We start from the raw sequence: 10,175 nt of genomic DNA on the forward strand, positions 1-10,175 counted from the left end.
TCACGGGGCATCGGTTCCTCAAGCATAATTCCCCTTCACATTATTGGTTTGTTTAGCATTATGTAATTGCATCTAGTTCTAATTCCCTTCCCCTTGCATAATTGCACCGCCCTTTTTTGCTTGCTTGTTCTTTTCTGCGTGTTTTTCGCTCAAGAATATGTATGGCACCAACAGTGGAGGATTCTCACAATCATACCAGCTGGTTTCACTCAGGGTTAACTCGGATGTGACGCACGAGTCGTCCTCATCGGCAGCGCGATGATATCGACAAAAAAACATTCAAAACTCACGAACAAACTTGTATTCTTCTTGAAGAAACATCGAATTAAAAAGTGTTCCCACATGAGGAAAACCCGAGTTGTCCACCGAACTAGAAAAGATTAGAGAAAAGAACCACAATCAATTATTCTTGAAAGCTACGCGCTATAATCTCGTGTGTCTCAGCTTAGGACGCGTGCTAATCACCGATTCGCTGCCTTTGACGACGACATATTAGCAGATGAAAGTCTTAATAGTCTCTTGTATTTATCTTTTTTGTCCTTTTAGAGCTGACAACAAGTGCCCTATCGCTGTAAAGATAGGTACATGAGCAACAAAACTTTGAATTCAAAGATGATGATTTAGAGTAAATAAAAAATACGTAACAAAAGAAGTTGGACTTGGATTGCTAATCGCCTATTGGCTCATGGCTGATGCAGGCGGCCTACTAGCCTAGCCTAGCTAGGGCCTAGAGCCGAAGATATACTTTACTGAAGGAAAATAAAATGCCCCACCACATGAATGAAGAGCATAAACAAATCAACAAAGTCAAAGAAGAAACAATATTCAGATATACTCCAAGTTGCAGCACGATAGTACTACACCAGCAGCAACCTGGGCACAGTCCACTTGCCACTGCTGCCAGCAGACAAGGATTAAGCAGCTAGCTGACAGAAGTGCTCACAAAACACACAAAGTGACAGCCCTGGATCTCCATCTCGGAAAGATTAGCGGCAGCTGCCTCTACTTAATTAATCAGAGCAGCATCAAGGTAAACTAGGTTAGCAGCAGCTACTAATTAAGAAGGAAACATGAGGGCAGCAACCCGGGTTTGTTTAGTCACACTGGTTAACCGGCCAAGTGGCACCAAAAGCGCCGGATTAAGAACCTGTAACTAACCAGCCAAGCAGCATTAGCAGCAGCAGCAGGGGCATCAAGTAGTGGTAGTAATATGCCGCGTCGGTGTCAGCAGTTTTGGTGCCACAGTTGTATGGCACATAGATCAGCAGTGAGGGACGGGTCAGCAATGCTGTCTGAGCCCTGAGGTCAGTCTCCTCTCCTCTTCTCTTCTTCTTCTTCTTCTTCACCTCCTTGTCATCGCTGCTGCTGCTGTGCTACCATCCAAATCCCGGAGCTTTCCATCGGTTAAATTCCGGGCCAAAATAGTGGGCGCCCACCAGCGCCCTCCTCCCCGTCTCTCCCCCCCTGTCCTCATATGCCGCTCCTGTCCCGTTCTCCTCCTGCCGCTTCTTCCTTTCTTTGCTTCTCTCGCTCTGCCAGCGCCCTCCTCCTCCTCTCTGAATCTCTCCCCTGCCGAGGAGGCCCGTCGCGTGCCGCCGCTTCGGACCCCGGCCGTCGAGGCGGCTGCCCGTGACCCGGGGAGGTTTTCTTGGGGGGAGAAAGGTCGGGGTTTTCGGCTGGTTGGTTTGGATTTTGGTTCTTGATTTGAGGGGCGATTTAGGTTGGTTTTCTGCGATTCGGAGTCCCTGTGCTGTGATTCCTGCCGCTCCCTGCTTCCATTTCTGTTCCCTGCAAGCACCCCCCGGAATTCAGAGCGGCCGAGGCGGTTCTTCGCTCCGGGCCTCCGTCCATGTAAGAATTGGGTTGGGGTTGGAGGCGTCGATGCGGAGATTCGAGGTCGAACTTTGAGCGAGCGGGAGATCAAGAACTGTTGCTCGAAGGTCGATTTTTATCCGTGAACCCGGTTTTCAGATTGGTTGTTGCGAAGGCTGCAAGTGGAGGACGACTGTCGTTTTTGGCGAGGATTTGAGAGCTGTGGTCGAGGTCAAAAGAGATCAATGGCGTCGCTATCCGAAAGCGAGGGGACGAACAGGGGGGGCATGTGGGAGCTGGATCAGAACCTTGATCAGCCCATGGATGAGGAAGCCACCAGACTCAAGAATATGTACCGGGAAAAGGTCTGACGTTTCTCTTCTTCAGTTAGTTGCTTTACAGTTCATTTATATTAGTATTTTAATTCATCTGTATTTAGCTTCCAAGACTTGGTTATTTTCAGAGAAAATGTAAAATCAGTCTCTGCATGTGACCAGTTCATGTCAATGTGCAGTTTGTGCTTTGAGAACATCTGGAACAGATGTGTTACTTTGATATGGATTGTGCTGCTTGAACATATTGTTTGCCATCTCTAGTGTGCGAAGTAATTTGGTGTAGTTGGTATTATGGGATTACCATTTTATTTTTCAATGATGGTGGGATTACTGAGTAACTGAAGAAATATAATTTTTAGTGCTTTCTTGGTAGTGAAAATGATGCGCTTCCAGGTGTGTCAGGGAAAAGAAAAAAGGAGCAGCGATTTTGTTTATCCAAGTTTTTTCTGCATTCCATTGTGATTAAACAATTAGCAGAATAATCATTAGTCCTGAAATTTGATGCTTGTGTATTTTTGAAAAGAAACTGAATGCTTGTTTATTATTCAAGTTGTTGGGCTACTAAATCAAGAGTTTATATTGACTGTTATTTCCCTTGATGCAGAAATTCTCATCAGTTTTGATGCTGCGGCTTGCATTTCAGAGCCTTGGGGTGGTCTTTGGTGACTTGGGCACATCACCGCTCTATGTGTTCTATAATGCCTTTCCTCACGGAGTATACGACGACGAAGATGTTATTGGAGCTCTTTCCCTGATCATTTACACCCTTACTCTCATCCCTCTTCTGAAGTATGTTTTTGTTGTCTTGAGGGCAAATGACAATGGTCAAGGTAAGATAATTTATCCGCACAAGGTCCAAATATCATACTGGTTAGACCTTCAATGAGATGGTGTCTCTTATGATCTGCTCTGTACTTGGCAAAAAAGGAAAATACTGACTGCAATACATCTCAAATGCTTGTTTCTACACATTAGCTAACGCCAAGCACAGTAGAATTCAATAAGGGGCAACTATAACAGTGCATTTTTTCCATCAGATTGGTAGGTGAATATGTTAATACAATGCCTTTCTGGTCATGAGATGCCAGAGTGGCAGCTAAATTATTTTCTATGGAAAGTTTAGTCTGAGATCACTCTACTGTTGCCTCAGTGTTGGAAACAACTCTTCCATGCACAATTTTGTGACTTTTTGATTTGATAACTTTGCTTGCAGTTTTACACTGGTGGTGACCTCTTTTTTTTGTCTTGCAGGTGGTACACTTGCTCTATATTCACTACTCTGCCGTCATGCAAAGATCAGCACTATACCCAACCAACACAAGACTGATGAGGACCTAACGACATATAGTCGGCAAACTTATGAGGAGAACTCATTGGCAGCGAAAATAAAGAGATGGCTAGAAACACGCGCATATAAAAGAAACTGTCTTCTTATTCTTGTTCTCCTTGGTACTTGTACAGCTATTGGAGATGGAATCCTTACTCCTGCTATATCAGGTATTCTGCATAATTTCTTCTAAACTCATGTTCAGCATCATATTTTTGTGAGTAAATTGAACGTTTCCAGGAACCTGATTTGTGATTTTGTGTTTCACAGTTCTTTCTGCATCAGGTGGTATAAAAGTTCAAAATCCAAACATGAGTACTGGTAATATTGTGTTTTCAATCTCATATGTACCGTTACCCTTGTACTTTATCTTTTGCATAAATCCATGTTGTAAAGTCGCTTCATCTTTGATTTTCTTTGTATGTGGCAGATATTGTTGTACTTGTTGCCGTGATCATCTTGATTGGAGTATTCAGCATGCAACACTTTGGTACAGACAAAGTTGGATGGCTATTCGCACCTATAGTGCTCATCTGGTTCATTTTAATTGGAAGTGTCGGAGCACTGAACATACACAAGTATGGTAGCTCTGTATTAAGAGCATACAATCCAGTCTATATATACCGTTATTTCCGAAGGCGGGGAAATTCTTCTAACACCTGGACCGTTCTTGGAGGAATCATGCTTAGCATCACAGGTCAGTCCGTTTTACGTATTCAGGTTTAGAAATCATGCTTAGCATCACAGGTTTAGAAATTACCTTCCATCAACCTATAATAGAACTCGTATGACATGCAGATATTTGTTTCTTTCTCTTCAGGAACTGAAGCGTTATTTGCAGATCTATGTCATTTCCCTGTGTTGGCCATTCAGGTAGCATGTCTTCCATCAGTCATTGCGATATATCTGTAGCCAAATGTGTGCTCCCTAATTTGAAAATGTCTATTTGCAGATTGCATTCACCTTCATTGTATTCCCATGCCTTCTTCTGGCATACACAGGGCAAGCAGCTTATATAATTTCCAACAAGAAACATGTGAATGACGCCTTCTATCGCTCCATTCCAGGTCCTCCTCAGATACTATAGCTTGTCATCCTATTGACTAATCCTAAGATAGATTGATCGATGTGCCAGCACATCACGTTTGCACACTGTCATAGTGCGTACCCATTATTGACAGTGCATACTAGTGCTGTTGCTTTATGTACTATAGTTCTCATAGTGAGATGTTTAATAATTGCAGATGCCATATACTGGCCAGCCTTTGTTATAGCAACTGCTGCAGCAATAATTGCAAGTCAAGCCACCATATCTGCAACCTACTCGATAATAAAGCAGGCTCTTGCATTAGGATGTTTCCCCCGCGTGAAGGTAGTCCACACCTCGAAGAAATTTCTCGGGCAGATTTATATCCCTGACATCAACTGGCTCCTCCTTATTCTTTGTATTGCTGTGACTGCTGGATTCAAGAACCAGAGCCAGATAGGAAATGCATACGGTAAGGTTTACTTTCTAAATATGGAGTCTGATGAGCATTCCTTGTTTGCAACACCATGTAGTATATATTGCTAAGCTTGGAAAGGCTACATTCAGACAATTTAAAAGGAAAGATTGCCTTATAATAGAAAGAGTGACTGGTAATAGGCTGAAATTGTCCTGAAATAAGAACTGTCGCAGAATTTACATGACACAGTCTTCGCTGCATATCTCAGACAACTCTAAATTTAAATTTCCTGTTTGTGTGAACAGGCACTGCAGTGGTTATAGTTATGCTAGTGACAACGTTCCTCATGGTACCAATAATGCTGCTGGTGTGGAAGAGTCACTGGATTCTTGTCATCACCTTTATTGTGCTCTCGTTGATGGTAGAGCTACCATACTTCTGGGCTTGCATATTGAAGATTGACCAAGGCGGTTGGGTCCCGCTTGTCATCGCGATAGCCTTCTTCATCATCATGTATGTGTGGCACTATTGCACTGTAAAGCGGTATGAATTTGAGATGCACAGCAAGGTGTCAATGGCCTGGATTCTTGGCCTCGGTCCGAGCCTTGGTCTAGTCAGGGTTCCAGGGATAGGCTTTGTGTACACTGAGCTGGCAAGTGGCGTACCGCACATCTTCTCACACTTTATCACCAACCTACCTGCTATCCACTCGGTTGTCGTCTTCGTCTGTGTCAAGTATCTTCCAGTCTACACAGTCCCGGTGGAGGAGCGGTTCCTTGTGAGGAGGATTGGGCCGAAGAACTTCCATATATTCCGTTGCATTGCAAGGTACGGATATAAAGACCTCCACAAGAAAGATGATGACTTTGAGAAGATGCTCTTTGACTGCCTCACGTTATTCATCCGACTCGAGAGCATGATGGATGGTTATTCAGATTCCGACGAGTTCAGCTTACCAGAGCAGAGGACTGAAGGATCGATCAACACTGCATTTCTAGCAGACAAAACTGTCAACACAATGTGCTCCAATGGTGACCTTAGCTACTCATCACAGGATTCTATTGTGCCAGTGCAGTCACCCCTCGGGGTAAACAACCTGTTGACGTACTCAAGCCAAACCAACCGTACAGTCAGCAACGAAGTTGAGTTCTTGAACCGGTGCAGGGATGCTGGTGTTGTGCACATCCTAGGGAACACCATTGTGCGCGCTCGGAGAGATTCAGGGATCATCAAGAAGATTTCTGTAGATTACTTGTATGCCTTCATGAGGAGGATCTGCAGGGAGAACAGTGTGATGTTCAATATTCCTCATGAGAGCCTTCTTAATGTTGGGCAAATATACTACATCTGAAACATCGTTTTCCGTTTGGTTTGTACTGGATTCTGAGCAAAAAGCTCTGATGTACCGTTCTCTGGAAGGGAGAGGGGGGTGGCTGCTTTAAACTGTAAATATAAATAGGGAATAGCTTCAGATTTTGTTCCGCACCCTGCATCTTTCAGGCGGTTTTCATGCTAGAAATGTTCGCCTTTTGTCTTGTAATTCGTAAGATTCAGATGCTTCCTTTCCCTGATAAATCATATATTGTGATAGTTGTCTAGAAAAATCTCTAACTGGCAACTCATGGATTCGAAAGTAGTTGCAGCTTTATAAGTTGTCACCTTTGTTTTCGTTGAAAAACCAACATCATCTTTGTGGCTGGCTGCAAAGGTTCAGGTTTTCAGTATGGCTGAATTTGATGTGACAGTCAGATAGATGTACATATGTTGTGCAACAAAAACATGCTCATGCAAAATGACTTAGTCAACTAATAAACAGTGCACATTACACAAACCATAGTTTTAGGATGATCATATTCTCATCTGAATTCAACGACAAGGGAGTTCCACGAAAACTAGCAGATAAAACTACCTAGATGGCTACATCACTGATTACATTTGCAGGTCATGCTGGTTGCTGATGACTGAACCAGATGATGGACAAAACATCTTCATCGCAAAATGAAACTAGCCTGGACCACGAACCACTCGGCATATTGAGGGCTAATTGGCCTTAGCCAATCTACGAATCTGACTTGGGCACGGCTTTTCATCCTGATTGCAACAAGCTGCGTCGCAAGGGATCTTTCCACATGGGCACTTGTCTCCATGACTGACAACAGCTTCTGCGATCGACCTTTTCTGGCAACGATGACGAAGTTCCTCAAGCTCGCACTTCAGGTTGTCGACCTGCTGCCCGAGTGAATCAACCTTGTCCGTGAGGTAGTTCATGTGCCCAATCGCCTTCTCAGGGAACTTCCTGTCCAGCCATTGGGTGAAGCCACAGTCCTGTTTTGAATCCTGACAAAAACAGAAACGAAGACATAGATTATCATTGTGGATCAATGCAGTGATAGTTAAGACCATTACATGTATATGCAACCCCGATAAACATTTTCCAAAGGAAGCTCACCGCGAAGAGAGGGCAGCGGTAGAACCTTCGCCCTGGGTCTTGACGGTCCCATGAAGTTTCAATGGTGCAAGGTTTATCATGCTTGCAAGTTGGCCAGCTGCCATCATCATCAGATTCATCTGTCACTGCAGGATCTTCATCAGAGGTTGTTTTCTTGGCACTCCACTTGACAAACAGCCTGAAAACTCCAACATGGCGCCATGCCACATTCAGGAACGCCCTCCAGGAATCGTCCCCAGTTATGTCAATCAGCACGGTGGAAGGAGGAGCCATGGGATTGTTCCTGACATACAGAATGTGCTGCGGAGTGAGCTCATGTGTCACGTCATTCAACTGGAAGAGCTGCATTATCCAGCGTCGCACTTGCTCGAACGACTTGTTCAGTGGCTCTGGTAGCCGTGCGACCAGAAACGGGCAATCGGGACTCACTAGTGCCCCCTCGGGCCCATTGGAAATCTTCCCTTCAGCAGGAAATATCACAAACTCTTCTGGCATCGACATACCTGTAGAAAAATAAAGGTATGAATGAACTATTTTCCACATTTGTATATTTCTTCTGAAACTAAATTTCCACTTTCCCAATATATATCGGCAATCCATGACGTCCCTCAATCACTGTCTAACAGTAGCAACCTCTAGTCTAGAGAGATAGAAAAGTTTGTCCTACATGTTTCCATACCACACAAAATCCATCTGTTCCCCAATTCAACTGAGATGATGTCATTTTTGGAGAAAAACTGACATAATGGCATCCTTCCCTAATCAGTAGTAATCATCATCACCATAACAGCTACCCCTATACAAACTCGCCAAAACGCACAAAAGGAACATCATTTTCTGTTTCCTACAGCTAAATCGGTTTACACACAATTCATGTGCCCTCCTAGTCAACAGCCATAGAAACACTCTTCCCTAATCAGCAATCGCCATCACCATGTTCTCCAGTTCAACTGACATGATGAAATTCTTTCCTAATCAGTAATCGAGATCACTAGTGGCGATATGTTTCAGCATAACCGCACCATTAAAGCAAAGCGAAGGAGGAAGGAAACCGCCGCGATCGGAGAAACTTTTACCTCGCAGAGGAAGGCGTGCCGGCTCCCAGCAAGGGCGTCGGGATCGCCGCCGCGAGCGAAGTCACCGGAAGCGGCGGAACCCCCTCCTCTCTCCGGCTGGATTGCCGCCTGAACCCTAGGCTGGACCCTCCTCCGGCGGTTGGAATGTGGGAGATTTCTCCCCCGTTCTCACCCTTTTATCATGCGGGGTGCCGCGGCGGAACCCGAGCGGGCTCGGCTGGTGTGGATTTTGGCGGGGAATGGTTAGCCTCTCCTCCCGCGCAGACGATTTGAAGATTTTGGGACTGCTGGGGACGCGCGCTCGATGATCGTGCTGCCGCTGGACCCAAAGTGCGATGGGAATGAAATACCAGGGGTGTCGATGCAAATGCTCCTTGCCTCGGAGTAGAAGGACGCAGCCACACGGAAATCTAAGGTCGCGTAGTCAATTGGGGTCTTTAATTCTTAATAAATTAGAATCATCCGATTTTATCCGGTCAACAATTTCTTAAAAATCTCTCCCATTCAATTCTTTTAATTTATTATGCTCATTAATTTTGCAGCTTTTTTATTCTATTGAGATATTTAATTTGGATTTTGGTTCATGACATTGACTTGATTAGATTTAGACCGGGTCAACAATTTCTTAGGAGCCCCCTCATTCAATTCATTTTCACTATGCTCCTTTACTTTGAAGCTTCTCCATTTGATCGAGGTTTCAATTTTAGATTTGGTTCATAATTTTGATAAGGAAACAAATTTTCAAATTGATCGGCAACAAACAGCCTTATATCAATCCCACACACCCACTCATCACATAGAAAAAAGAAGTGTTTATATGTGACACTGTAGCACCAAAATTTCCTTAAATAATACTGGTTGATTAGCATATAATACAAAATCACACCGCGAATGGCCTGCCAACCGTATTATAAAGAAAAGAAAACACACTCCATCATCTCCCCACTCGCAAAACTAAATACTCCCTTGGTTTCAAAATATAAGATGTGATTGTGTTTTGAAAGTCGAATTTCTTTAACTTTGACTGAGGTTAGGGCATCTCCACTAGGCCCCCCAAGAAGCCCCCCATGACCACTTTTTAGCCGCCGGCGGTAAAAATATGTCCCAGTCACGCCCCCCAGACTCTCGATTTTCGCCGGATTTCGCAAAAACTAGCGCCGGCACTCTCATGCAGAACCCAGCCCGTCAGGGAGCACCTGGGAGCGGAGAGAGAAAATTTTGCATGCATTTGGCCCACAATCAGCCTCCCACTCTCTCTTTCCTCCCTTTTTCTCCGGGTCCCACCCACTTGCATGCCCTCTCTTTTGGTTCTCTCCACCAAATGCAGAACGAGATTCTTCGGGCCGTGCACTGCTCCTTGCACCGGCCGTCGCCGCGCACGGGTCCGCCTCCACCACCGCGCCGCACCTTCCCGCGCCGCCGCGCCGCGAAGAAGGAGCCCTGCCCGCGCTCCAGCAGGCTGTGCCACTCCAGCAGCTCCCACGGCGGCGCCGCGCTCGGGTCCGCCTCCACGGCAGCAGAACCCGCGCAGCAACGAGCCACGAGCGACCCCGGCTCCTTCGGGCGCTCCACGGGCGGCCAGGGTGGGAGGCCGGGCGGCGCGTGGGGCGGCCGGGCTGGCCGGGGCGTGGCCGGCACGCCCCCCACCTCCTTCTCCTCGACTCCTCCTCCTCTCCATCCTCGTCAGCGGCGGTCAGGGAGGGCGCGCGCGTGGGCGCGGGCGGCGGGGGC

General features: G+C 45.8%; 2 protein-coding genes across 2 annotated transcripts; one reads left to right on the top strand and one right to left on the bottom strand.

Moving 5' to 3' along the window:
- Positions 1-1,308: 1,308 nt before the first annotated feature.
- LOC123190183 (probable potassium transporter 11) lies at positions 1,309-6,537 on the top strand. The gene is made up of 9 exons (XM_044602781.1): positions 1,309-2,177; positions 2,752-2,977; positions 3,399-3,644; positions 3,745-3,795; positions 3,905-4,171; positions 4,295-4,347; positions 4,427-4,541; positions 4,719-4,973; positions 5,225-6,537. The coding sequence occupies exons 1-9, from the start codon at positions 2,058-2,060 to the stop codon at positions 6,268-6,270; spliced, it is 2,379 nt and encodes a 792-aa protein (XP_044458716.1). The 5' UTR covers positions 1,309-2,057; the 3' UTR covers positions 6,271-6,537.
- Positions 6,538-6,660: 123 nt separating this feature from the next.
- On the bottom strand, positions 6,661-8,782 carry LOC123190184 (uncharacterized). Its single transcript, XM_044602782.1, has 3 exons — positions 8,445-8,782; positions 7,369-7,871; positions 6,661-7,256 (listed from the first exon to the last, which is right to left on the bottom strand). The coding sequence occupies exons 2-3, from the start codon at positions 7,867-7,869 to the stop codon at positions 6,960-6,962; spliced, it is 798 nt and encodes a 265-aa protein (XP_044458717.1). The 5' UTR covers positions 7,870-7,871; positions 8,445-8,782; the 3' UTR covers positions 6,661-6,959.
- Positions 8,783-10,175: the final 1,393 nt, after the last annotated feature.

This window comes from Triticum aestivum, chromosome 2A, assembly GCF_018294505.1.
Source record: "Triticum aestivum cultivar Chinese Spring chromosome 2A, IWGSC CS RefSeq v2.1, whole genome shotgun sequence".
NCBI lineage: Eukaryota > Viridiplantae > Streptophyta > Magnoliopsida > Poales > Poaceae > Triticum > Triticum aestivum.

Bases quoted from the DNA above. Each gene is read 5' to 3' on its own strand.
- LOC123190183 (XM_044602781.1), top strand. From the start codon at position 2,058: ATGGCGTCGCTATCCGAAAGCGAGGGGACGAACAGGGGGGGCATGTGG. The intron at 2,178-2,751 runs GTCTGACGTTTC...CCCTTGATGCAG, and splicing joins AGAATATGTACCGGGAAAAG to AAATTCTCATCAGTTTTGAT. The intron at 4,348-4,426 runs GTAGCATGTCTT...GTCTATTTGCAG, and splicing joins TCCCTGTGTTGGCCATTCAG to ATTGCATTCACCTTCATTGT.
- LOC123190184 (XM_044602782.1), bottom strand. From the start codon at position 7,869: ATGTCGATGCCAGAAGAGTTTGTGATATTTCCTGCTGAAGGGAAGATT. The intron at 7,257-7,368 runs GTGAGCTTCCTT...TGTTTTTGTCAG, and splicing joins ACCGCTGCCCTCTCTTCGCG to GATTCAAAACAGGACTGTGG.